The sequence below is a fragment of the Ammospiza caudacuta genome, chromosome 1, assembly GCF_027887145.1.
Source record: "Ammospiza caudacuta isolate bAmmCau1 chromosome 1, bAmmCau1.pri, whole genome shotgun sequence".
Classification (NCBI taxonomy): domain Eukaryota; kingdom Metazoa; phylum Chordata; class Aves; order Passeriformes; family Passerellidae; genus Ammospiza; species Ammospiza caudacuta.
In genome coordinates, this window is record NC_080593.1 from 53,176,514 (window position 1) to 53,201,984 (window position 25,471).

The following is a 25,471-nucleotide window of genomic DNA, read 5'->3' on the forward strand; positions in this document are numbered from 1 at the left end:
AAAGTGCGTGGTGTTAGTCATTTCCTCCAATAAAATACCCTGTAAAAGTCTCACATTCCCTCTTCAGCAGCACAACACTTTTCTGGGTAGGAGTGAAATGCCTCTCTCAGTGTTTTACTGGTGACGGATGCTCTCGGAAGGGGGCTTCCATCAGTTCACATGGAGTTGCTATGTATTTCTAATTGCCTTTATGCTGAGGCAAAGGTTATCAGGAAAACAGCCAGAGAGAAAGGTGTGAAGGAAGCATCTGTGCCATTCTCCAGAGTCTTCTTTATAAATATAATCAGTGGGAACATTGCCATTTATTCGTGCAAAGCAGAGAGGGATTTCTCCTGCTCTCTCTGCCATAAAGCTGGAGTGAGCTTGTTTTTCAGCCATCAGCAGCACATGGAGGCACGTGTACCTGCAAAGTGTCTGTGTGCTTTAGAGCTGCCACCGACAATTTCATGGCCTGTGCTCTCAGCCTTCAATATGCTGAGAAAGTTGTGGCCCCCACTGAGCCTGAGGGAAAAGGGTAAAGACAAGATCATTCAGCAATGCCCTCTGAAAGCCAAGGATTTTCATATTGTATATAATTTTTTCATCAAAATGCTAGGTTCATTTCCATCTTTCTCTCCTGGGAATGATCAGAATACCCATAAAAAGCACATTTTCACGCATTTTACCACTGGAAACAAGAAGTCTTCAATTCTTCCTGGTTCGGTGAGGAACCAATTGTTTTTTAACTCATGGCATCATGAGCTCCATTCAAAATGTCAGCCTTGAAGACCAAACTTTTTATTCTATTATCTTGTTTAAAGCTCATTAAGTCAAAATTTCAATTTTGTAGATTCAAGGACCCCTAGAAAAGGATTTTGAAGATGTTTTTCCCCTTCTGCCTCTCCTTTCATTGTTCATACCACACAAAAGGCAAGAAAAATGCATGGATGAGGGAAAGAGGCTGAGGTGAGAAATGGAGAAGATTCTGCACATCCATTTCTGGCATAGGGATGAAAAATGAAGAATTTCTTTCATTTGAGATTACTGTTAACTACATACAACTGCTTTGACATTTAATTTCTGTGCGAAGAACAACTGGAACTGGGAGGGGAAAATAAGCTTAACAAAAGCTGATAAAGCATGGTTTATGTCTGAGAGAAAAGCTCTGAGACAAAACCATTTTTCTGTCTGTTCCCACCGAGGCTGTTAAGACCATGATCTGCAGGTACCAGGCTGCATCCTTATGACCAGAACAAACAAACAGCGTGCCCTGGCAGAGTCACTGGGGCTGGGGAAGAGATTGGGATAGCTGGCTGTTCCCCTGGGGCAGCTCCACATGCCACTCTGAGGCCTTGGGGGCTCTAGTGTCTGCTACAAAGCCCTGCTGGTTGTTACCAGACAGTGACTCACAGACTGAAGGAGAGCAGGAGCCTGGCTTGATGCTCTGGAATTGCACACCCTGGCCAAGTGGTTTCCTTAACTGTGCCTGCATGGGCCTGACACTCGGCAGACACATGTTGTACCACATAAGCCCTTGAGTTACATCCAGCTCATTTTCTGAGGATGCACTCAGACACACCTCAACATCCATGTGTTTAACCACTGGCACCACTTTGGTGCATAAACATGAGTTCTCATTAGCAGGGAAGCCGCCCATGCAGAATTTATGAGGAGAAAAGTGATGTGCAGGCTGTGATGGGTAAGAGCACATTTTCCATGAAAAGCATTGCAGGGATAGAACTGGTGAGAAGGTGACTGAGAGGCCATACACACTTCTGCAAACTGGCTGCTGTCACATGCTCTGTATTTATAGCAGGTTATTTTGGTGACACAGGCTTTCATTTTGCATGATGCATAGGGCTTGAAGGGTTGGACTGTGCTTGAATACATATCCACACGGAGGGATGCAATGAATATACCAGGCAGGGTATCTTTGTTCTGAGTGCAATTGCAAAACTGTGCTTCATTTCACCAGTTTTACAGTATAACAAATGAGAGCTGACAGCAGTTCTCAGCAGCCCACCTTCCAACCAGAAATGAGGCAATAATGTATTTCAGGTACTTTAAAAGGAAAATATTGTCTCTTACTAGTGACTGTGCACTCAAAGATGACTGCCACTTTGAGTCACCAGATAAAAGGAATTATGAGACATTTGCAGGTGGTGGGTTTTTTCCTGAAATGAGACTTGTCAAGGTATTAAGCAGTACACCTGGTAGCAGCTGATTGCTGGATTAGGTCCTAAAAAAGATGCTAATTTTAGAGTGTCTTTGTCATGGTTTAAACTAAGAATTGCTGTGAAACCAGGTGTCCAGAAATACCAGCTGGGAGAGAAGAAGGAGGAAGAAATTGTGCATCAGGTCCAGTTTAAGGCAATAATGTGTCAGGCTTTAAAACAAGGATGCAAGTTAGAGTGAAGGCAGACTCAACCTTGTAAAATATCTGAACTGGTGCTGTATTTATCTAAATGGAATTCATTGCAGATTCAGAGAAATGTGGGAAGTTCAACTTTGTAAATATGCCACTGGCCTAGGACTTAGGCTAAGACAGTTCTTGGCCTGTAGATTTTTTGTGTGTACTTGGACAAGTCAGATGTGAGCTCTCTCTCACAACCACAGCTGTACAGCAAGGATGCCTCTTCCCTGTTTCGCTTTTTAGGGCAGGGGACAGGGATTTTTGCACACATTGGAACAAAGTCCCAGGAAGAAGGAGCCAGGAGAGAACAACCGGCAGGTCTGAGCTTACACGACTGGGGTTAGGGACTTGATGCTACACTGAATATAAGTGAGACGGCTTCCAGGAAAAGGGGGAGGCTTGCCAGAGCTGTACTTAAACAGGTGGTTTAAAAACACCATCTGTGATTTCAACTGCTAGTGCTGAACCAGAATGAACTGCTTTTGGGGAGGAGTAGATGTAGATGAGTCTCTGGGACTATGAGAGCAAAGATGGGCCAAGATGCTTTTAGATTATGTTCTCCACATCAATTGTGTTTTGGTGCTGTGTCACTAAACTGTGGCACAAGGGAAGGCAGCAATAGTAACATGTTGTCATAGTGCCCATCATGGTAAAACTGATGCTCCAGAGATATAAATCAGGTGGGGTTTGAAGGAGGAAGTCACACAGTCATTAGTCCAAGGGGCACAGTTGTGGGAGGAGAAAAAACCAAAGTTCTGAACGCCCAAGTCTGTACCACCCCACCAGAGTCCTCAGGGCTGTTAATGTTATACAGATTTATGGCCACACACACACTGCAACTTTACAGCCACAACAGCAGAATCTAGGACAGCTGCTCAGAGCTGCTGGTTTGCATGACCAAGGATCTGGTCATGTCTTTAAAAGGACATGGCCCAAATGGGTGGAAATTGTTAGTTTTGGGTAAAAAGTCTTCTGTAACAGGGAATGTTGCTCTGGGGGATGAGGATGGGGGAGGAGAGGGTCTATTGAAGCAAATAATGATTTTGCCATGAGTTTAGCAGCTGTGCACAAAAGTGATTAGTAAAATGCATCATCTTTAATTAAATTATTAGACTCATGTGTGTGTACTCAATGAAAGCCTACATCATTGTAATACTAAGGGTGGAGTGGATGATACAGGTGACAAGAGTATTTCAGGCAGGAGAAAGATTAATTCCCCCAGCTGGGACTGGGAAGGAGGGTTTAAACGCAGCTGTGTTTTGAAAAAAAATTCTAATACATTGAAAGGTATGACGTGCCAATTGCCTGCTCCTCTTGCAAGGCTTCTTATAAAATGAAGAGAGGATGAGATCACAAAAGACACTACACACCATTAAGGATGTTATTAACCTGCTCACCAAATGTGTGGGTTTTCATACAAGTGGCTAAGTAAAGGATAAAAAGTAAGTTATCTAATTAAAACCTGAAACTGGACAAGTTATTATTTTCTTGAAAATCCTGAGCACTCACAGCACCTCAGTCTCAGTTTAAGTAGCTAAATTGCCTCAGGAAATAAAAAGCTTTATAAAAGTCTCAGACAGGATAGCTTTGAAATTTCATGCTGCCTCTATAAAATAAGAACAAAGCAGACATAAAGCATCACAGTTTTTCATCTTTTAATTTATTTTTTCAGTTCATCTGGCATAATGTTCATCACTTCTTCTTTGTACAATCCCCATAAATCTTGAACTGTATTCCACGGAAATTTGCTTCTTAAAGCCTGTTCTTTTATAAAAAGCTTCTAGCATTGCCCAGTAAGGTTGACTGAGACTACACATTACAGGACATAGTTGCTTCTGGCTTAGCCAAATGTTATCCACTGGACTCACACCGCCTCTGCTGAAGGTTTGCCTCAGGCTGATTATCTTTAATTAAAAAAGAAAAAAATCAGTGAATATGGTTCAACTTCTTCAAAATAAAATACTGGGGAAAATACTGGTTTGGACACTAGAGAAATCTGTATCTTTTTATTTGAAATGCTAAGATGACTTGCTATTTTGAAAGAGAAAATTGAAGTTTGGCAGAGATGGCTTCCCAATCACGCAAAGAAGAGAACCTGGCCAGGTTTCAGACAAAGAGCAAATAACATTTCAGAAATTCAGATTGCTAAAAATTTCACCCCTGACTAAGCATGCAGTGCCCCAGCACACAGCCAAGCTGCCTGATTATCATCCTAGAGCATTTGCCAGGGCAAGACTGGTCTTTCTCAAAAGCCCACCCACATCAGTGAGGTGGCAGTGGAGGAGCAGAGCCTCCCTTGGGAGCTGAGAACAGGGAGCCATCTGCTCCCAATGCAGGTGACAAACCAGCTCAGGTGGGAAGGGGAGGAGTGCACTAAAATAAGGAGTCAAGTGAAGGCTAGGAAAGGGAAAGCACTGTTGGAAGCAGCAGGGAAAACTGGGCTGGGCAGGACTACACAGGCTTAGTTAAGAAGGCACAGCAGAGCTCTGTGACTACAGGGGTTTGGTGGAGGGAGGGAAGGAGGCTGGACCAGAAAATGCGCTGAAGCCTGGGGCTGGTGGAAATGGGAATGAGAGGTTGGGACTCAAAAAGTCATTGGGCTTCCGCTGCTCATAATTTAACTGAGTTTGGATGGATTTTCAGGGACAGTGAAGGATGTGCCACTGCCTGGCAAATCTCACTTCCTTGCTCCAGACCTCCGGATTGCTGCAGCTGGCTGAAATGCCTGCAGCATCCTCACAAAGTATAGTTTGGATCTGGTTTTAATACAGGATCAGCAGTTTATTGTGACCCTAAAATATAATGCTTTGATAGCACATTAAGACTGCAGCTATGTTCCTCCATTTTCAAGGTCTACTATGTTCATAGGGTTAATCATTAGAGAAAAGGGTTCTCTCACATTACATACTGAGAGTTACATATGAAAAGTACCTCATCTTGATTTTTAGGCACTACAGTAATAAAAACTATTAAGAACACATCCATTTTTCCTGCCATACTGCTAATTTTGTGGTAAAAGAGTGGCAACAGAGCCACAATGCCAGCCCCTGCTGATCACTGATCACCATAAAGATTTATTGTATTTAGAGCTCACCTTTTTCCATCTTTCAGCACTACTTTCAGGCATGATATTCCAGTATGTGCACTTAAAGATTCCATATGCCACTTGTACTTCAGTTTGCTGTGCCTTTTTAAGAAGTCTTTTTCCCCACAACACAATGAACCACAAAACTTGCATTGCAGAAGTCAGGGGACCACTCTCCCCACCCCACATCAACTGTTCTTTAACTACACTTCTCACTCCACAAGACCTTTTTATATGTTACTTCTTAGACAAGGGGTTCATTCATATTTGATGGTATATACTGAATGCCCTTGATCTAATGGTGGAGAAATGTGATTATCATTGGAACTATTTCTACAACCTCCATCATTTCAGCCATAGCACAAGGATTTGCTGAAGTCTGGTGAAATTATTTGTTGCAATGACAATTCCAGCCAATTAAAACTGTTGTCCCTCCACGTGGGAGAATGAGGAGCCTTTCATGTTACATTTATATATAAGTTTAACTCCAGCCAATCCCCTTGCATAGCAAGCCCATCCTTTTTCCAGCGCAAGAGAATTCTCCTTCAAGTTACAATGATTCCTGAAAAAAAGAGCCAGACAACTCATGTTTAAAAACCAGAATGTGTGGTCATGCACACAATCTGCAGTCAATATGGCCGACATATGATGTCTTCTGCCAGGAGTGCAGTGTGTTTTACTGCAGCTTGGTTTCAACTGTGTTTGATTTCTTCATTACTAAAAACTGTCGTACTTTCACGGGAAAAAAAGACAAAAATATTATGCCATCTCTTGGCCCCACATCATCACTCTAGAAACTCTGTGATCACCTAACTCTTGGCCTATTTTGTCCCAAGTCCATTCATGTTATGATTTTCCCCCTATTTTTTACTGACTTTGAGGAACTTTACATAATATGACTTTGCTGTCACTGTTTGTTCCCTTCACGGCATTTGAGGTTTTAATAAAGACATGCTCCAACAAAATGCATCAGATAGAAGCTTGAGGGTACAAATGCTCTAAGGACAGATCAGATTTAAACAAAACCCTCACACTCCATGACTGGCATAGAAAAAAAATGAATGATATTTCAAATTTTCAGATAATAGAGCTCGGTAACACAATTCCCAGATATCTTTGGGCAATTTCTCAACTTGGAGAAGTTGCTGCTCCCCAGCCAAACATTTCCAGGAAGCTTAAATAAAAGATGCCTCTGATTTATTTTTCTACAAGGGCTCATGTAGAATAAATCCTATTATGCTCTAATCTGCACAAAGAAGCAGGTGGGCTGAGAGTTTCATCCCTGCAGTTCTCGGCACCATGTGTTACAATGCTCTGCCAGATTTAACACCTTCCCCATCCCTGTCAGACAAAGATTATCTTCTAGGTGGCAGTCAACAGCCAGCCGGCATTCGGGTTGTGCTGACAGTATCCATTCCTCATTAGCAGCCTCTGAACTGTTGGCCCAGAGGAACATGGACTTTGAAGGCAATTAAATCTTAAGAAAATGAATAAAGTGTCAGCATCAGGTTAAAGCTGAAAAAACAAAATTAGTGGCATGCTAGGGAGAAAGTGCAAAATGTGTCTGTCCTTCCTTCCTTTCTTCCCAGGGAGGTGAGTGCAGGACACAGGAGAGGCAACACAGAGGCTGCAGGTGTCCCATGGCTCCAGATGGAACACAAGGAATAAGTAAGATGGCATTACTGGAATGAGAAGAGAGGAAAAAGAACTTGAAGGGAGTGAACTCCATGGCTAAGAGAAATTGCTCTTTTTTTCAATACAAGCCAACGAAATTTATCTCCTTGTCTTTCCAAGCAAGTGTGAAGTTTACCTGGCCTTCAAGGAGGTATTCTTGGAAGGATGCACAGCATACATGGATGTATATTACAGAGGTATAGTGAGTTAGAAATATCTCTGAGGATCAGAAAATGCTTGCTCTTATTTTGGTGCTTGCCTCTGAAGCCCCAAAGCAGATAGCCTCCAAGAAATAATGAGTTAAAACATAGAATGTGAGGCATTTGAAGAAGGCATAGTATTAGGAAACACATAGAGCAATTAATCAGCTAAAGCATGAAACACAATGACAGGAAGGAGATAGGGATAGGGGGAACTGATGGGCTAAGCATGTTCAGAGCCAACAATGTCAAACTGACCCTAAGAACTTTGCCAAGCCATAGAGACCAAGCCAAGTACACCGGGAATTGACCAAATTAGGGAAGCGGTTCAAAAGTTTAAAGAGGAAGAGTCATCGGAAAGACCCCGTCTATGATGAAGGCAACAGGAACGACCACTCGAAAATTCCCCAAAAGAGATGTCTCCACCTACGCTCTGCCCACGCTCCGCCTACACCACGCCCCATATGAATATGCATGATTATGTATCTGATCTGATGTAATCCTATACCCAAAATTGTATATAAGGCTTGCTTTTGCTATGTGAACTCAGAAATCCATTTTTGTGATTTCTCCGACGCGTCGCTAATAAAAATACCTCCTGCTTAATTGACTTAAGCTGAGTCTGATTAGGCAGTCACTCTGCCTGTTTGGGGCAAAATTTGGCATCATTTTCTGGCGACCCAGATGGGACATATGGCACCAGACAGGAGATCCAAGCCTTAAGGGTCCTCTCCCGAGCCGGGTCTGGGGTCGGGGTCTTCTGGGCGCCTCTGACGGCTTTTCGTCGGGAGAAGCTCCTTCCCTGGACCGGTGCTCTCGGATGGACGCTGGCTGCATCTCCTGCTCAATTAAGAGGTATTTTAATTGCCTATTGGCTTTAAGAGGTATTTGAATTGTTTGTTGGTATTGGGATAAAGCGCTTTGTTTGGAAAACGAGGGTCAGACGTGACCGCTCGCAGGGTAAGCCAGAGGGACGCCTCGGTAAAAATCCCTGATTTTACGGGTTAAAGTCCCGTAAATACGGTACGGGTTAAAGTCCCGTAAATACGGGTTAAAGTCCCGTAAAAAGAGTACAAAAGGAAACGACTAGGTTATGGTAGAGAAGAGTTGAACTTGGTATCTTTGGTTTGTTTTGCTGTATGGGAGATTGCCTACTGTTCTTTGAGAACGGGAGAAAGATGTGTTAATTGGTGGTTTTATGTGTTTGTTTTATGTGTCCGTTGTAAAATCTTATAGGGGACGCTTTTATTACTTTCTATGTAAACAGATTGGAAATGTATGTGCATGAACTTGGGAACCCGGTATTTCACGGTCTATCGGCGACCAAGGCCATAAGGTAGGAACCTTTCACTGTACGAGTGTGTGTGGAGTAAGTGAGACGCAACATCGCTGCGAAACGAGAGCGGAGTCCCGATCCACATTTCCTGGACGAAGCGAATGGAAATTGTGTGAATGAAGTGTTAAGGTATATTGGCATATAGTACTTGTGGAAAAGAGCACGAATACAGAGAATAGCCATGGGAAGCCAACAGAGTAAAGATATAAATATGAAAACCCCTTTAGGATGTATCCTAAAACACTGGAAGGACCTGGGAGGGATTCCAGGGGGAAACATAAGTAAAAAAACACTTCTCAAGTATTGCACACAATGGTGGCCCCTGTACCGTCTTGATGACGGAGAAAAATGGCCACCAGAGGGGACAACTAACTATAATACCATTTTACAACTTATGCTCTTCCTCCGGCGGCTCAATAAATGGGATGAGGTAATATACGCAGACATGTTTTTCACCCTAAGGAATAAACCTGAGTGGCAAAAGGAATGTGGAATTAATGTAGCCCCTCAGGACCCCCTAGTATTGGCTTTGGAAAGAGATAAGAAAGGTCCGAAGTCAAAGGACCGTTGCTGTGATGCATGCAGTATTGGACAGCAGTGTCTCAAGTTAACAAGGAGGGATAGTGGAAAGGAGAGCGAAATAAGCTTGTGGGAATACCATCCATTCGCTCCAGGGCGGGAAGGACCCCTTCCCAGACCAAAAGAGGAACAAGGGGATCCTAGCCCATTAAAGGAATTGGAGCAGTGGTGGAAATCTAAGTTTGGATGCAGTCCTCAGAAGCTAGACAACAGCTGGGAGGAGGGTAGCCCATCAAAATCGGGGATTAGCGAGGGAAAGGGCAGCCCTCAGGAACTAGGTAGCCCACAGGGGTCGGGGAGCTATGTTGACAGCCCACCCAGACTGGAACTCGAAAGGGAAGAAGGCAGTCCGTCGGGAGTAGAGAGCCGGGGGGAGACACGCAGCCCGCCCGAGCTTAGTCCATACGGGGATAGTAACACATCCAGAAATGGGGGTGACTGTAGAATGGAAACTAGCACACCAAGGACTGGTGTCTGCAGAATGGAAACCAGCACACCAAAGGCTGGGGACAAGAGCGACTCATGGGGGGGCGACGTCCCTGAATTAAAATATAGTAAGGGGAGTGGTAATGTGACATGCGAAAAGGAGACAGAGAACAACTCGCAGAGATTGAGTATAATAATACAGATAGAGGATAAAAGAGATGGGAAAGCAGCAGAGGATGAGAGGGGTAGTAGCCCGGGGCAGGATAAGGGTCGACAGATATTAGGGGGACGACAGACCCAGGACGGGAGTCGGACGGACTGTGTAATAGAGATAGGAGGTGAAAATGAGGAACCGGACATAGAGGCACAGGAAGAGGACCCCGGGGCAAGGACCAGTCACTCGTATTATACCAGATCTGTGGCACGGGGGGAAACAAAGCGAAGAGAGGAGGGGAACCATACGATAGCTCCTCTCCGACAAATTATGCCAATGGTAGAGGAGAAGACTAGAGTAAAGGTGCCGTTCTCGACAAGTGATTTGAACAATTGGAGGGATGAAGCAAAAAATTTTAGGAGAAATCCGGAGGGAGTAGCAAAGAGATTTGAACTAATGGCGAGGAATTTAGATATTGATTGGGAGGATATAGAAGTGATGCTGTCGGAGCTGACAGATACAGAAAGGGAGCTTGTGTTGGAAACAGGGAGACAACATGCTCAAGTGTTACCAGGGAGAATAGAAGATAATTTTCCCAGCAGTAAACCAGAATGGGACCCACGTAACGCGGATCATTATCAACGGTTAGTGCAGTATAGGAAACTGATAGCGATGGGCTTGCGTAATGCAATCCCTAAGGCTATCAACTGGTCAGTGCTATATAACATCAGGCAGGGAAAGGATGAGACCCCATCGGAGTTCTTGGACAGACTCAGGGCGGCAATGAGACAATACACACCCCTAGACCCGGCAACGGAAGAAGGGAAACAGCACTTGCTAGGGTTAATGATGAGACAGAGTAACCCAGACATCAGGAAGAAGTTACAAAAGCTTGAGCACCCAGCAAACAAAAACCTAGAGACACTGCTAAACGAGGCATGGAAGGTATATAATAATAGAGAAGCAGAAGAGAAGAAAAAGGAAGACAGGAGGATAGCTCGAGTGGTGGCTGTAGCAGTGGCAGCTCAAAAGACAGGTTACCCGGAACCTGGAACTCGAGGAAGGGGTAGAGGCAACCCAATGGGAAGGGGAGGAAGACTCCAGCCCCACCCCACTAGGGTAGGGCCAAATCAATGTGCGCACTGCCTACAGATGGGGCACTGGAGGCGAGAATGTCCCCAACTGAGGGAAAGATTTATGGCTACTACCACCACCACACATCAGGATAGTGAATGACGGGGACCGGTGGGCCGTACCCTAGCAGACCCACTGGTTAAAATGGAGCTAGGGGAAGGTAAAAAGGAATTGAGCTTTTTAATTGATACGGGAGCAACTTTTTCGGTTTTAAATCAGGAATTGGTACCTAAAAGTGATGAATTTGTACAAGTTGTGGGAGCAACAGGCCAACCAGAAAAAGCTTACTTTTTGAAACCCATTAAATACAAAATTGGGAAACAAATGGGAATACATCAGTTCCTGTATTTACCAAATTCGCCAAAGCCCTTATTGGGAAGAGACCTATTGGAAAACCTGGGAGCCATAATAAAGTTCAACAAGGACAAATTGGAATTTCAAGTAAACGATGAACAACTGATTACAGCCCTAAGCCTAACAATCAGTTGTGTGGAACCCAAACCTGAGAACCACAATTTCGAGCGAATCCTGAGCAAGACTTATCCATTGGTATGGGCTACGGATATACCTGGAAAATCAAAACGAGCGACACCGATTGTTGTCGAACTTAAGGTCGGGGCAAGACCGGTGGTAAGAAAACAATACCCTCTGAGGATAGAAGACAGAAAGGGAATTGAGCCCATAATCAAAAGGTTTTTAGAACTGGGGTTATTGGTAGAATGTGAATCGGATTTTAATACACCGATCTTGCCAGTAAAGAAACCTAATAGAACGTATAGGCTCGTTCAGGATCTGAGGGCAGTAAACGAAATAACCAAGACATTACACCCGGTGGTTGCTAATCCATATACGCTTTTAACTAGGCTAAAGGATAGCCTGGCCTGGTTCACCGTATTAGATTTGAAAGACGCATTCTTCTGCCTTCCCTTAGCCCCCGAGAGTCAAAGAATTTTTGCCTTTGAGTGGGAATCAGTAGATAGGGGGAGAAAGACCGAACTTACCTGGACACGGTTGCCCCAAAGCTGGTCTAACTCGCCCACGATCTTTGGGAATCAGTTAGCCAAAGAATTAGAACAATGGGAAGGGCCACCGGGAGATGGCGCTCTCCTGCAGTACGTAGACGACCTCCTAATAGCGACAGTGACGGAGGAAGAATGCATTGAATGGACTATTTCCTTGTTGAATTTCCTGGGTTTAAGTGGATATCGAGTCTCTCAACAGAAAGCACAACTGGTGCAAAAGGAAGTGGTGTACCTGGGATACGAAATCTCCAGAGGACAGCGATCCCTGGGAGCAGCCAGGAAAGAGGCCATCTGCCAGATGCCCAAACCAGAGACGGTGAGAGACCTGCGCGCCTTTCTGGGGATGACAGGTTGGTGTCGGCTATGGATCTACCAGTATGAGATACTCGCTAAACCATTGTATGATTTGCTAAAAGAAACCAAGAATGTCCTAGTTTGGACTCCAGAGGCGGAAGGGGCCTTTAAGAGGCTGAAGCGAGAGCTGATGAGAGCACCAGCCTTAGGTCTCCCAGATGTGTCAAAACCATTCTGGCTATTTTCCCATGAGCGGCAAGGGATGGCCCTAGGAGTACTAGCACAGCAGTTGGGACCACACAAGAGAGCTGTGGCCTACTTCTCCAAGCGATTGGATGAAGTAAGTAAAGGATGGCCAGGCTGTCTGAGGGCAGTGGCCGCAGTGATAATTAACATAGAAGAGGCCAGGAAGCTTACGCTGGGCCAAAAGGTGACTGTGTTAGTATCCCACACTGTGTCAGCTGTGCTGGAACAGAAAGGCAACCATTGGTTGTCGCCTTCCAGATTTTTAAAGTACCAGGCCATCCTGGCTGAATCAGATGATGTAACCATTCAGGTAACTAATATTGTGAACCCAGCTTCATTCTTAGAAGGAAGAGCTCCAGCAGAACCCATCGAACATGACTGCCTGGAAACAATTGAAGCCGTCTACTCCAGTCGCCCAGATCTCAAAGAAGAGCCGTTCGAAGACGCGGACAACTGGTTTTCAGATGGCAGCAGCTTCGTGAGGCAAGGAGTAAGAATGGCTGGCTATGCAGTCACCACTACAGAGAGGGTAATTGAGTCAAACCCCCTGCCTGCAGGGACTTCATCTCAAAAAGCAGAGCTGATAGCCCTGACCCGAGCCCTGGAATTAGCAGAGAACATGCAAATTAATATATGGACAGACTCTAAATATGCCTTTTCTGTCGTACATGCTCATGGAGCCATCTGGAAAGAAAGAGGACTGTTGACTACACAAGGAAAAACAGTCAAACATGCAGAAGAGGTTCTGCGACTGCTGGAGGCGGTCCAACTCCCAACACAGGTGGCCATAATGCATTGCAAGGGGCACTTGAAAGGCAATACTATTCCAGAAATAGGGAACAGGAAGGCAGATACAGAAGCTAAATTGGCGGCCACAAGAAATAGGGAAGCAGAAATAGCGGCCCTAATACCAGGGGAGCTGGATATCAATATCCAGCCAGATTACCAAGAATCAGATCATAAGTGGATTCAAAGGAATAAGGGCAAAATACTAGAAAATGGTTGGGGTCGATTAGAAACAGGACAGTTAGTGATACCAGGAAACGTGATGTGGCAGTTTGTGAAGACAGAACATGAGAAGGCCTATTGGGGCCTAGATTCGCTTTACCAATATTTGCAGACCAGAATAGCAGGACCAAAATTATTTACTACTATAAAACACGTTACGTCCCAGTGTGAACGGTGTCTGAAGAACAACCCAAACACAGGAACCAAAGTACACCTAGGAGCTATAAACCGAGGTAAATTCCCAGGTGAGATATGGCAAATTGATTTTTCTGAACTCCCAAGAAAAGGGGGGTTTCGGTACCTGTTGGTATTAACTGACACATTTTCTGGGTGGCCTGAAGCATTCCCCTGTAGGACAAATAAGGAAAGAGAGGTAACTAGAGTACTGTTGAATGAAATTATTCCACGGTTTGGGGTACCGAAGAGCATTTCTTCAGATAGAGGTACACATTTCTGTGCAAAAGTAGTGAAAGCAATAAGCAAAGCATTACAAATCAATTGGCAATTGCACACGCCCTACCGTCCACAGGCCAGTGGGCAAGTGGAAAAGATGAATCATCTTATCAAACAGCAAATTGCTAAAATATGCCAAGAGACTAATTTGCAGTGGTATCAAGCTTTGCCTATTGCTCTGCTGAGACTGAGAGTCAAGCCAAGATCGAAGGAAAAGTTAAGTCCTTTTGAAATTCTATATGGTAGACCTTATGCTATGCAAGCTGTAAATGGGGATGTCATAGACCAGATTGGTAATCAATACATTTACGATTATGTAATTGCGGTGGGGAAACAGTTTGGTAAGAATGCTGCTGTGATGATAGAGCACCAACCTAAGCAACCTGATTGCAAATTGCATCCGTTTAACCCCGGTGATTGGGTGTATGTTAAGAATCTTTTAGGAAAACCCCTACAAGAAAAGTGGGAGGGACCTTTCCAAGTGCTGCTGACTACCTTCACCGCGGTTCGGATCAAAGAGCGACCTACGTAGATCCACTATTCACGAGTCAAGAGAGCTCCGGAAAACAAACAAGAGGAGATCAAACCTGCCCTAGATGTACAGACTTCTGAGTCAGCTGTCTCCGCAGGATCACGTGAGAATTCAACATAAACTAACATTGACTTTGCCAAAACCTTTATCCCTCATAGCAGAATTTAATGCCGAAGCTAGAGCTGCATTGCGTAGCACGCCAATACAGTGGACAGGGTGGGTTGAAACATACAGTCAACAAGGACCTGACCCACAGGACCCTATTCACGATCAGCCGTGTTTTGGGTGTGGAGAGAGAAATTGTGTGGGACTAATTGGATTTCTTTGTGGAGGTTGTGATAGAAAATTTTAGAACGTACAAAGTTGTTTACTGGACCTCCAATGTTATGAGTGTAGCTGCAAAGAAGCAAGGGAAAATGACAACTATTTGGCCTTAGAGAAATTCGCCAACAGACCCATTTTAGAGGCTAGGGAATTGTTTGAAGCTCCCGAACAAATTGTATTAGGGTGGTGCCATTGGAAAGTACACCGCTGGTTACAATATTGTTTGAAACTTAGTCGTTCTAAGGTTTTATCGACCCGTTGCTATTCTTCTGTCCCACGACATCCACTAACAAGTGACCAAATTGGACCCTTTAAAAAACAAAGAAATTTAGACACTGAACTAGAAAAGGCTATTTTACGAGTAAAACAAATTCACATCAAGCAACGAGAACGCCAAAAGAAACAAAATTGACAGCCAGACATTATGACCCCGACTCCACCCCAAACCTTTACAACTCTGATCATTAGACTCTCGATAAGTATAGCTTTTCCCCAAGACTCTTCCCCAATAGACCCATGGTCTCATGCGCACCAGTGTATCCACCCAGAGTTGGGAACGAGAGGGCCCTATTTCGAGGTTTATGCCTTACGTAACAATCAGCCATATGCAAGTGAAGTGTGGGATCAGCCCTCCATGGTAGCATACAAGGGAGACCAAGTCCAAATTGGGTGTCGAGAACTTGACCCAGAGGAAGGGAAAACAAGGCGGCTAGTATTAACAATTAAACCCTTGATGCCAGCCTTTAAACATAACCTAATTACCTTTAGTCCAGTGAAAATGGGCAGGCCCACAGTCTGGATCCAGCAAAAGGGCCCAATTTCATGTCAGTGGAGCGACTTCAAAGAGGATCCACCTAGATCACAACAACCGATAAAGGGGGTGATTTATAGAGAAGATTCACTTGGGGAGCTACGCCCTCAAAACATAACCTATGACCCTCACCCCCTTCTCCATTCTCCGGGAGAAATTGTAATATCTAGTGGTCCTGAGAGAGGAAAAGCACTGTGTGAGATGGCATTTAGATTGGATCAGTCAATGACGTTCACATGTGAAAGGGAGTTGAAAACACTGGGACAAGATATTAGCTCCCTCGGGCGTGCTCTCGGGCGTGCTGTCGATTATAGGATACAATTACCAGAAGACGTGATCCCATTGTATCCAGATCTAGACTTGCCCCAAGAAACCACCCTACCAGTGGAGTGTAAAGCAGTACACAACCTAACCTTTATAGGGCCTCAGGTGATAAGAAAATCTAACGAACTAAAATTATTGTTAGACCCCACTTATTCCCTGAAAAAGGTGCAAATGAACATTCACACCGATATTACTTATTTGCAAAAGGATTGCCGACCATTTATACAGCAAAGCCTTAAGGGATGGAATGCATGGCTAGCGACAAGGTCTCATCACAGAAAAACAAAAAGAGATCTAAGTGGGTGGATTGGCACCGGATTTGGCATAGTAAACACAATAGATCAAGAAGTATTAGTAAACAAATTAAGTACCGTCACATCGAGCTTAAGAAAGCTTAAGGTGCCTCTCAGTACATCCATGCTTACATTAGCTGAAACACAATCGCTAGTGGTGAAATTACTAACCATGGTAGCGAACCACACTGCAGAAGATTTTGTGAAGCTCGCTAACTACACAGGGGACCTTGGCAAAGACATTGCACTCGCTATCCAATGCTCTCAGACGCAACAATAAGTACAGTCGGTAGCGGCAGGAATAATGAGAGAAGGAACGGCAGGTATATTACCTCAAGAAATAAGGGAAACAATATTAAAGGACAATCATACTACACGATTTGAAAGGGACCATCAAGCTTGGTGGCAATTAGTAAACTTCACTTACGAACCTCAACAAGAACACGTTGAAGCTTATGTCCTCACCATTAGTGCGGCAGAGGAAAGAGGTATCTTTCCCATCCTCACTTTAGGGACAATACATCAAGATGTCATTGTCAAGCCAATAAACCATAATGTCTGGGCCAGTTATGATTACACCAAAAATAAGTGGCAATCGGTTAGCACAGAAGCATGCATCCCTAGAAGACAATTAAGCTATGTTTGCGAAAATGCTGCAGTAGAAGCCGAAGATTTATGCTTAGATGCTGAAAATAGTGTATGTACCTTAGAAATGCTTCCGCATGATAGAACACAATCACAAGTTTACTATATAGGAAATGGGTGTGCTTGCGTAAGGACAGCTTGTGACAACGTCACTATAGATAATTGCCTAGAAGAGACTAACAATACTAACTTTTGTGTATGCAACTTTACCAAGATCATAGGTTGTGATTTTCATTACACTGTCCCAATAACTACCCAACAGCTAATTAACGCAAATTTCAACCTATATCAAGAGATACCGAAATTACAAATAGAGATAGACGTCAAAATTCTCAAAGCAATGCTTGCACACCCTAAAGTAAAGAAATTGGTGCAAAAGGTGAATCAAACAACTAAACGAATGGTATGGCAGCTTTTGCACCAAATTCAGAAAAGATAAAGAACGTCCTGACCGAAGTAGAACAAGTAGGCCAGCATCACTGGTGAGACATCTTTACAAGATACTCCCCAACAGCTACACAGGTCTTCCATTACCTGGTGCACCCAATGCTAGTAGTAATTATAGCTTTGTTATTACTAACTCTTACAAACATTTGTTTGTGGTGGAGACTAAGGGGCATAATGAAGAGGACCCAAATGATTTGGGCAATGGCACGAGCCTATCAGCGTCCTGTGGGACCAGAACTTGACGAAAGAATTCGTAAGTTATAAGAAAAGGGGGGAATGAAGCCCCAAAGCAGATAGCCTCCAAGAAATAATGAGTTAAAACATAGAATGTGAGGCATTTGAAGAAGGCATAGTATTAGGAAACACATAGAGCAATTAATCAGCTAAAGCAGGAAACACAATGACAGGAAGGAGATAGGGATAGGGGGAACTGATGGGCTAAGCATGTTCAGAGCCAACAATGTCAAACTGACCCTAAGAACTTTGCCAAGCCATAGAGACCAAGCCAAGTACACCGGGAATTGACCAAATTAGGGAAGAGGTTCAAAAGTTTAAAGAGGAAGAGTCATCGGAAAGACCCCGTCTATGATGAAGGCAACAGGAACGACCACCCGAAAATTCCCCAAAAGAGATGTCTCCACCTACGCTCCGCCCACGCTCCGCCTACACCACGCCCCATATGAATATGCATGATTATGTATCTGATCTGATGTAATCCTATACCCAAAATTGTATATAAGGCTTGCTTTTGCTATGTGAACTCAGAAATCCATTTTTGTGATTTCTCCGACGCGTCGCTAATAAAAATACCTCCTGCTTAATTGACTTAAGCTGAGTCTGATTAGGCAGTCACTCTGCCTGTTTGGGGCAAAATTTGGCATCACCTCTCATTAGTAACATTGTGCTAAAAGAACCAGTAGTTTGCCTAAATCCTTCATAAATATCTCAAACTAATCTGAAGTAAGAAAATGCAATCCTTTCAAATCCTCTCGATGCCATTCATAATCAAGAATTCAAGTCCTGAGGAGGAATGCTATACAAAATAACCAAAGGCATTTAATCAGATTATCCTGATGCTTCCTTTATGAACACTTGTGTTTCAATAGTGTCATTAATTTTATCCCGACTTGTCTCCCTTGTAGACAAGATATTTTTCAGCAATAAGAGCAGGGGATTAGTTATTCACTGGTGTTCAAATTTATTTTTGCCTTTCACTTGCTTTTGAAAACAGTGCTTAGCATGCTAGTGCAAATTAGAAAACAGAAACTTCCTCCCTTATTAAAGATGACCGCAACTCTTAATTTTCTTAGGTAATTTGTGAAGTGAGATAATGATAAACTCCAGTCAGTAGCTTGGAGAGATGACACAGGCTCCCTAGCCAGGCCACGAGGCTTTGCTTCAGGTGGGTTTATTCCCAAAGAAAAGGTCTTCTGGATGGTCACTCTCTAACCCATGAAAAATTCTTAACTGTGCTTTACTTCTGCCTGGCCAGTGCCTGGGCAATTCATACCATCACAATATATATATTCTCTGGTGAAATATACACTTCTCATTACAAAGATTTTGTTAGAGGGTTTGGTTACAAATATATACAAGCAGATCAAAATGATAGTTTGCCAGACCCTTGAGTGAGAGGTCCTTTATTCCTGTGTTACAATCATCTAGAAAAAGGTATTCCAGAGGTATATTATTAACAACTGCTATACAAAATGCAAGCATTATGGTACTGCACTATTACACAATAGTACATTTAAGTTGGTGATACATACTGTATTTTCATTACACATAGCTAATTGAGCTATTTGGAATAACCTTCTGCCCCACAAAGTTCCTTGTTGCAGGATAGCAAGGGTAAAACATGCTAGCAAGGGTAACAACACAGCAGATGTTTGCTTTTGCCTCTCTTACCCTCAATGCTCTCTGCCTTTCATCACAGTCAAAAAATCCTCACTTTTTTATCAACAAGGGATTAACCAGACCATAAGTTGTTCCTGCAGAAGTATGGGGGTTTAATCCCGCTGATCACCTTCCTCCTTGGTGCACATTGTTCCATTCCACTCATGAGAAAAAAACTTATGACTCCCAAAACAAATGTTCACAGTTTATGCAATTGCACATTCTGCTCAAAATAAAGATATAAACATCCAGTTGTACTTGTTGTACCCTCTTTATCCTTTGCTCCACAGGGGACCAAAGGCAGAAGATAATAGGAAGGAAGGAGGGAAGTTACGAGGGAAGTTTTCTCTACTTTAGAACAAAATTAAAGAATCCTACTTCCTTTTTATAATTTTTAGATCTTTCCTTGAAATCTCCATAACTCTCCCATTGGCATTAGCCCAAGAAGGTCATCAAAGAACTATTTTAAATCACCAATGATTTTTAAAATTTTTGTCTATTTTGGCTGACCTTGATTTTTGTGGAGCCTTACTCAAATATGTGTGCTACTATAGAGTGATTTAGGAAAAGAAGCACCTCTTCTGCAAAGACCATCCAGTTCCTGAAATATTTCACATAAAATTTAGTTTGTCTTGCATAGTAATTCATCCGTGAGTTGTGGCACAGCACTGAAGGGAGTAAGTCAGTTTTCCATGCCTGTAATTCTTCTTTAGAAGGTTTTACCCAGGTACAACGTTCTGGTACAAATCTCTGACCCACCCTCTGTCTACTCACACTGCAGACCTACAGTTTTACTAACTCTGGGACCCAGCAGTGTAAAACAGTGCCCAGGTTTTGTATCATCATAAAAGTTATTAATGACACTGGAAAAGTGGAAAGCCTTTTGAATTTATTTTTTTCCAGTGGGATTCATGACCCTCTGCAGTGAACTTCGACAGCCTGAGACAATAGGCTTAAAAATCAGGGAATTACCTTCAGCCAAATCTTTTAAGAGTATTCCATGGGGCACAGATTCCTCAGTATTGATTTATACCTACTCCAGCCATGATAAGGTAACATGATAACACAGTATTTATGACAGTGAGGCTTTAGCTGCAGAGGGAAATCTATAGAGAGGAGCAGTGCAAACACACCTTGGGAATTACACTTCTGGATTAGAAAAAGACTTTGAAACTTTAGTTTGATTATTTGTGGAGATAACTTTCAAAATCGACTATTTATGGAGATTCTGTGTTTAAATGGGAGAATATTTAAATATTGTATTTAAAGTGGAACTATATAAGTCACACTGTATTGTGATGAAGTCAGCTGCAGAAAGTGATTTAAAAGGAAGCAGCAGTGCTGGAAATATAAGCCTAAATCTCTTTGCTTAAAAAATCAGTGTGACCAAGGTTTCCTCCAGCTAGGAGCAGAAGTCCTTCTCACAGCTGGCAAGCCTCAGGGACATTTTCTGTGAGCAGACCATGAATCCTATGTTGGAGACAGATATACTCAAGTGGTGAGCTCGCTAAACAATGCCATCTTTCATGGCTTTAATGTCTGTAAACAACAGGAATGTTGCCCGGAGTATGGCATCCCTGCAGCCACACCTCACCCAACAGAAGCAAAATGTCCCTGCTGGGAGTCACAGGTGTGCAAAGTTTGTGCTGGCTTGTCTAGATGGCCCACTTCTGGTGTCCAAGGAAATGTCCAAGTCCCACCTCCATCCCAAAGGGGTTTGTGGGGAAAAGCATTACTGCTGTATCAGAAAGGAAATGGCAGAAAGGAGGGAAACTGCTTCAGCTGTGCTGGGCACAGGCCAGGACCATGGAACTTGGCTGGTGTCATCCGAAAGTGAGCAGAGCATCAGGGCAGCTTCTTTTGGCTCCCATTGTCCTGGTCATGCCATCAAGGAGGGCTGTGTCCCAGCAGAGGGAGGGATGGGCTGGGCAGCAGAGAAGCAGGGACCTTCTCCTCACCACAGGCTGACACACCTCCCTCCTCCAGAGCTGAGCAGAAATCTACAGGGCCACAAGTGCTCGTGGCTCAACTTCAGCTAAGTCACACAATTCTTCCTCCTTTCTTTCCTCTCCCCTTTCTTCCCCAAAGGTTCTAACATCTGTAATTAGAGCAGTTCCAGCGGGAAGTGGAAGGCTCAAATACTATTACTTTGATGCCACAAACTCATAAAAGAATAGCATCCCAGGGTTATAAAAGAGTGACAAGATTAAGTAAGCTCTCTAAAACACCATTCTAAAAGCTGCATAGAATAGCCTAATACCTGGGCAGTTTTACACTTCCCCTTTCTCTGGCACAGCTGTGCTACACAAGCAAACTACATCCCAGTTTCATATTAGAGTATGGAGCTGCTAAGTTAAAGACATTTTTTCAGAAGCACTGGTTTATTAGAGTCTATGCTCTTCTGGTGTTCACATCTCATGCAGCAAGATTTGTGTTGTATTTTTTTTAATTATCACTTTGATACCACTGTTTCTGAAGGAAAAGTAAAGATAGAAATTCACAAACAGCAGATTCAGGTTAATGTACTTTGTAGAAAAAACAAAAAGTTCTTTATTGACAATATTTTCTCCTGAAGCTTCTAACAAGTGCAACCACTTAAAGTATCTAATAAAGAATGTAATATAAAGTATAAACAAAGACTATAAATTTTGTAATAAACTGTAAAGAACATGAACCACATAATGAGCTCTAAGCCTGGAATATTTTAGCCTTCTTTCTTTCATCTCACACAAAAAGGGTCATAACAAGGCAATATAACCTAGCTGGCTTTCTTTTCCAGTCTGTACCAGTAAGAGTCTGGAAAGCAAAGCCTGTTTTCTCTTGTGTCTCAACACTTGGCCACTGAGCGGATGGAAACTCTCGGAGTTTATTTGTTAATTGCTGCCCTGAGATATGTGAAAAGTCCCTGTTTCGGCCCACGCACCCAAAGAACGAGTCAGAGCTCCTCAGTTTTTGGTCTTGAAGTTGTTTATTAAATCTTACCTATAAAATTTTCTTTCTGCCCAGACGAGGTCTGCTCAGCAAGGCAGCCAGCGGCACTTTGACCACCCTCGAGGTGGTGTAGTCTTTTTACACTACAAACTACGTGTAACATATTTACAATTACTTTCCAATACCTATCACCTATGTTAGACAGTGAACTTCTATTCTAAACCAATCCCAGAGTGCCAACATCACAGCAGAAGATGGAGACCAAGAAGAAGAAGAAGAAGAAGAAAGGCTAGACACGGCCAAATCCCTCCATCTTTTCCCCAAAATCCCCTTTCCAAAAATCCTAAAATCTACCTTTTCACCCTGTGATAATTTTAATATTACACTACTTAAACTTCTATGACTTTCAGGTCCTCATACAAAGCTGGTAATTTGCTCCACAGGTCATAATCAAGCCCACAGGTGTTCTGGGCTTGTGCCAGGGTCTCTGAGCCCCCTGGCGGGGTCCTCGGCCACTCTGGACACCCAGAGGGATGTACTGAGTTCCAACAGGAAACCTCTGCTGCTGTGAGGCTCTTCAAAAGTGCAGAGTTCACGTGCACCTCCCAAGAGGCAGATGGATGGGTTGATTCTTGTATTCTTACTTCACACATAAATTTGCCATGACCATATCACATCAAAGACAGCAAAAGAGATGATCAGAGAGCCTCTGGTTTAAACCGCACCAGTCTGCTTAGGGCCAGGAGCAGAACTGTGACATCTCTAGATGCCCTGAGCACTACAGGACTCTCAGTACAGACTGTTTTCAAAATTTGTCCAAGGAAGTCTATCGATTACAGCTGAAAAAATCCCATCTCTACTGTTTGCTGTGCCTAGCACATGATGGCTGGCCAGCACTGTGTGCAACACAGCATTTCATTAACACATCCAAAAATGCAGTTTGGATTACAGATTGTGGAGCAGTAATTTTAACCTTAGTGCCCGACCCTTTTCTTTAGCCACAACAAAATTAACAGAGCTGCCTCAGAGAGAGGGCAGAAAATATATTTGTGAGGGCAGAAAATATATTTGTAAGTGCAGCGATCAGCTCATTCCCCGCTTCTCCCCCCATTCTGCGAACACAGCCTGACTGTGAAGTCTGTCGTGAAATCCGTATGTGCTGCATTCTGGGAAGGGAGTGATGGCAGAGCATCCTTTTAATTTCCTAAATTAAGCCAGTGATTGAGTTAGCCCCCCTCGGCAGCACCGCTGCCCCGCGTAGCGTGTGACCGGGCTGGATGCGCAGGAACAATGGGCCCATAGAGAGGATGCACAATCCTTCTCTGGATGAGCTGGGATCTGTCTTCTCGGCACCTGCTGCAGCTGAAGCCCCCATCTGTGCTCCCCAGGGAGCTACGACATGGCAGTGCTTAATGTGCTTGGTGTCACTGCTTCCTGAGCTCTTGTTTAAGACGAATGAGGCAGAATTTGGAGAGTAGAGGGTTGGGGGCGGGGATGGGGGGGTGCAGCATGGGGAAGGGCTCACAAAAGCTCACACACACAAAGAGCACGAGTTTTAATTAAAAAGCAGGCTGGGGGGACACCCACACTGTGGGCTAACTCTTAGTGCAATGCAGAAGTAATTAGGTGCACAAATCTCAGTTGTTAACAGACTCTTCAACACCTATTATCCCCGGTGCTGCACAAAAAAAAGAAGCAGATCCCTGTGTGAAAGGGGCTGAAAAGCCTAATTTTCACTTCTTTTTATTCAGGTGGATCAATGAAATGGAGGAAAAGAGAACTGGGAAGATACAACGTTCCAGCCAGGAAGAGATCCCCCTTCACCCTCCTTACCCCACTCCCTCTCTCTATTTGCTACAGCATCCTTCTTGTCAAATGCATTTGTTTGCTTCTCCCAAACTATGAGCTCATTTTGTCCTGGGTCTGTCACCTGCTTTGTTCTGTTTCCTCCCACTACCTCACTTTGTTACTCCAAGTTTCATCACTCTTATTCATTACTGCACCTGTATTCACAGGCTTTGCTGAGAGGTAAGACAACAAAGCCTACATAAATTTTCATTTTTCTCTATAGTCACAAAGCTGTGTCCTTATTTTCTTTCTCTCTATACTGAGCTTACTTGCATACCTGGTCCACATGAGAAGTGATCCCTCTGCACTGGATATGCTGAATGACAGAAACTCAGAAGCTTCTCTTTGGCACAAATTACTTCCGGTCACTGCTTAAAAAGCCCGACTTTGCTAATATTTCCATTTCAGAGACTTTCAACTGTTTTACAAAAAAGCATTGTGAGGGTCATTCTAGCTACACTAAAGCTTGAAATTGAGCTACCTATGAATATAAGGCATACGCATTTTAACACTGAAAAATGGTACAGTGCAAATTAAGTTATCAATTGTCACATGCCACATTCTGCCCCCTTAGTCACAGTGACAAATCTCCGAATTAGAGCCTTTCGTATACTCTGGCTGTTCTGCCAGAACAAATCAGAAGCAAGGCCCCTGAAGATGTGAGATAATACCAGTTTCCATGAGATCAAACGTGTGGCATCCTGGATTCACATGATTAAATTCTGTATCTCCCACATACTTAATTTTTTTTTTTTACTAAAAAGTATATAAAATCTCCAAAATTTTTTCCTTGAATTTAGCTGATGGAAGTCTGGTGCCCGCATCTGCAGGTAGGCATGAAACTGATTGTGCTGTTTTCTGTCTTCAGCTTGCACTTCAGAAATAAAGAAGTCTGACTGCCTGGCCAGGTAATATATTTCCAGGTAATGCCTGGAAATAACAGGGGGTCCCACTGAAATTGTCACTGGAAGAGTCAGGACAAAAGCTGAACAGCCTGGTCTTCCAGTACCTTGCAGAGCAATAGCTTGGTGGGAACAAGGGACAAAACGCTCCCATTTGCATTGTTCTGCTCTTTGCTTTTAAGTCAGTAATTTATTTTGCAAGCAAATTATCTTTCCTAGGCTAAGAGTGGGGATCCCATAAAAGAGGTAAATAGCATCTACGTAAGAACTGGCTGTAAAAAATGTTCCCCAAACTGCAGAGATACTCACATAGATGCTGAGGAGGGTTCCTCTGCAATTGCACCATATGGCACACTAAGGCATGTGAGTGCTCCTCACAATGACATTTGCATGGTGCTGACCCCTAAGCACTGCTGTGACAGCTCTGTCCCGTGGCCACATGGCAATCCTGATGCCTGTGCTTACCATCTTCAAATGAAAGTGTGGAAACCAGTAACTTGTGCAAACTGGTGGGC

At 43.5% G+C, this 25,471-nt stretch overlaps 1 protein-coding gene across 1 annotated transcript; it reads left to right on the top strand.

Annotated features, from left to right (window-relative positions):
• The first annotated feature begins 11,124 nt into the window (after positions 1–11,124).
• LOC131555875 (uncharacterized) lies at positions 11,125–14,535 on the top strand. Its single transcript, XM_058802212.1, has one exon. It carries the CDS (start codon positions 11,125–11,127, stop codon positions 14,533–14,535), a length of 3,411 nt encoding a protein of 1,136 aa, XP_058658195.1.
• Positions 14,536–25,471: the final 10,936 nt, after the last annotated feature.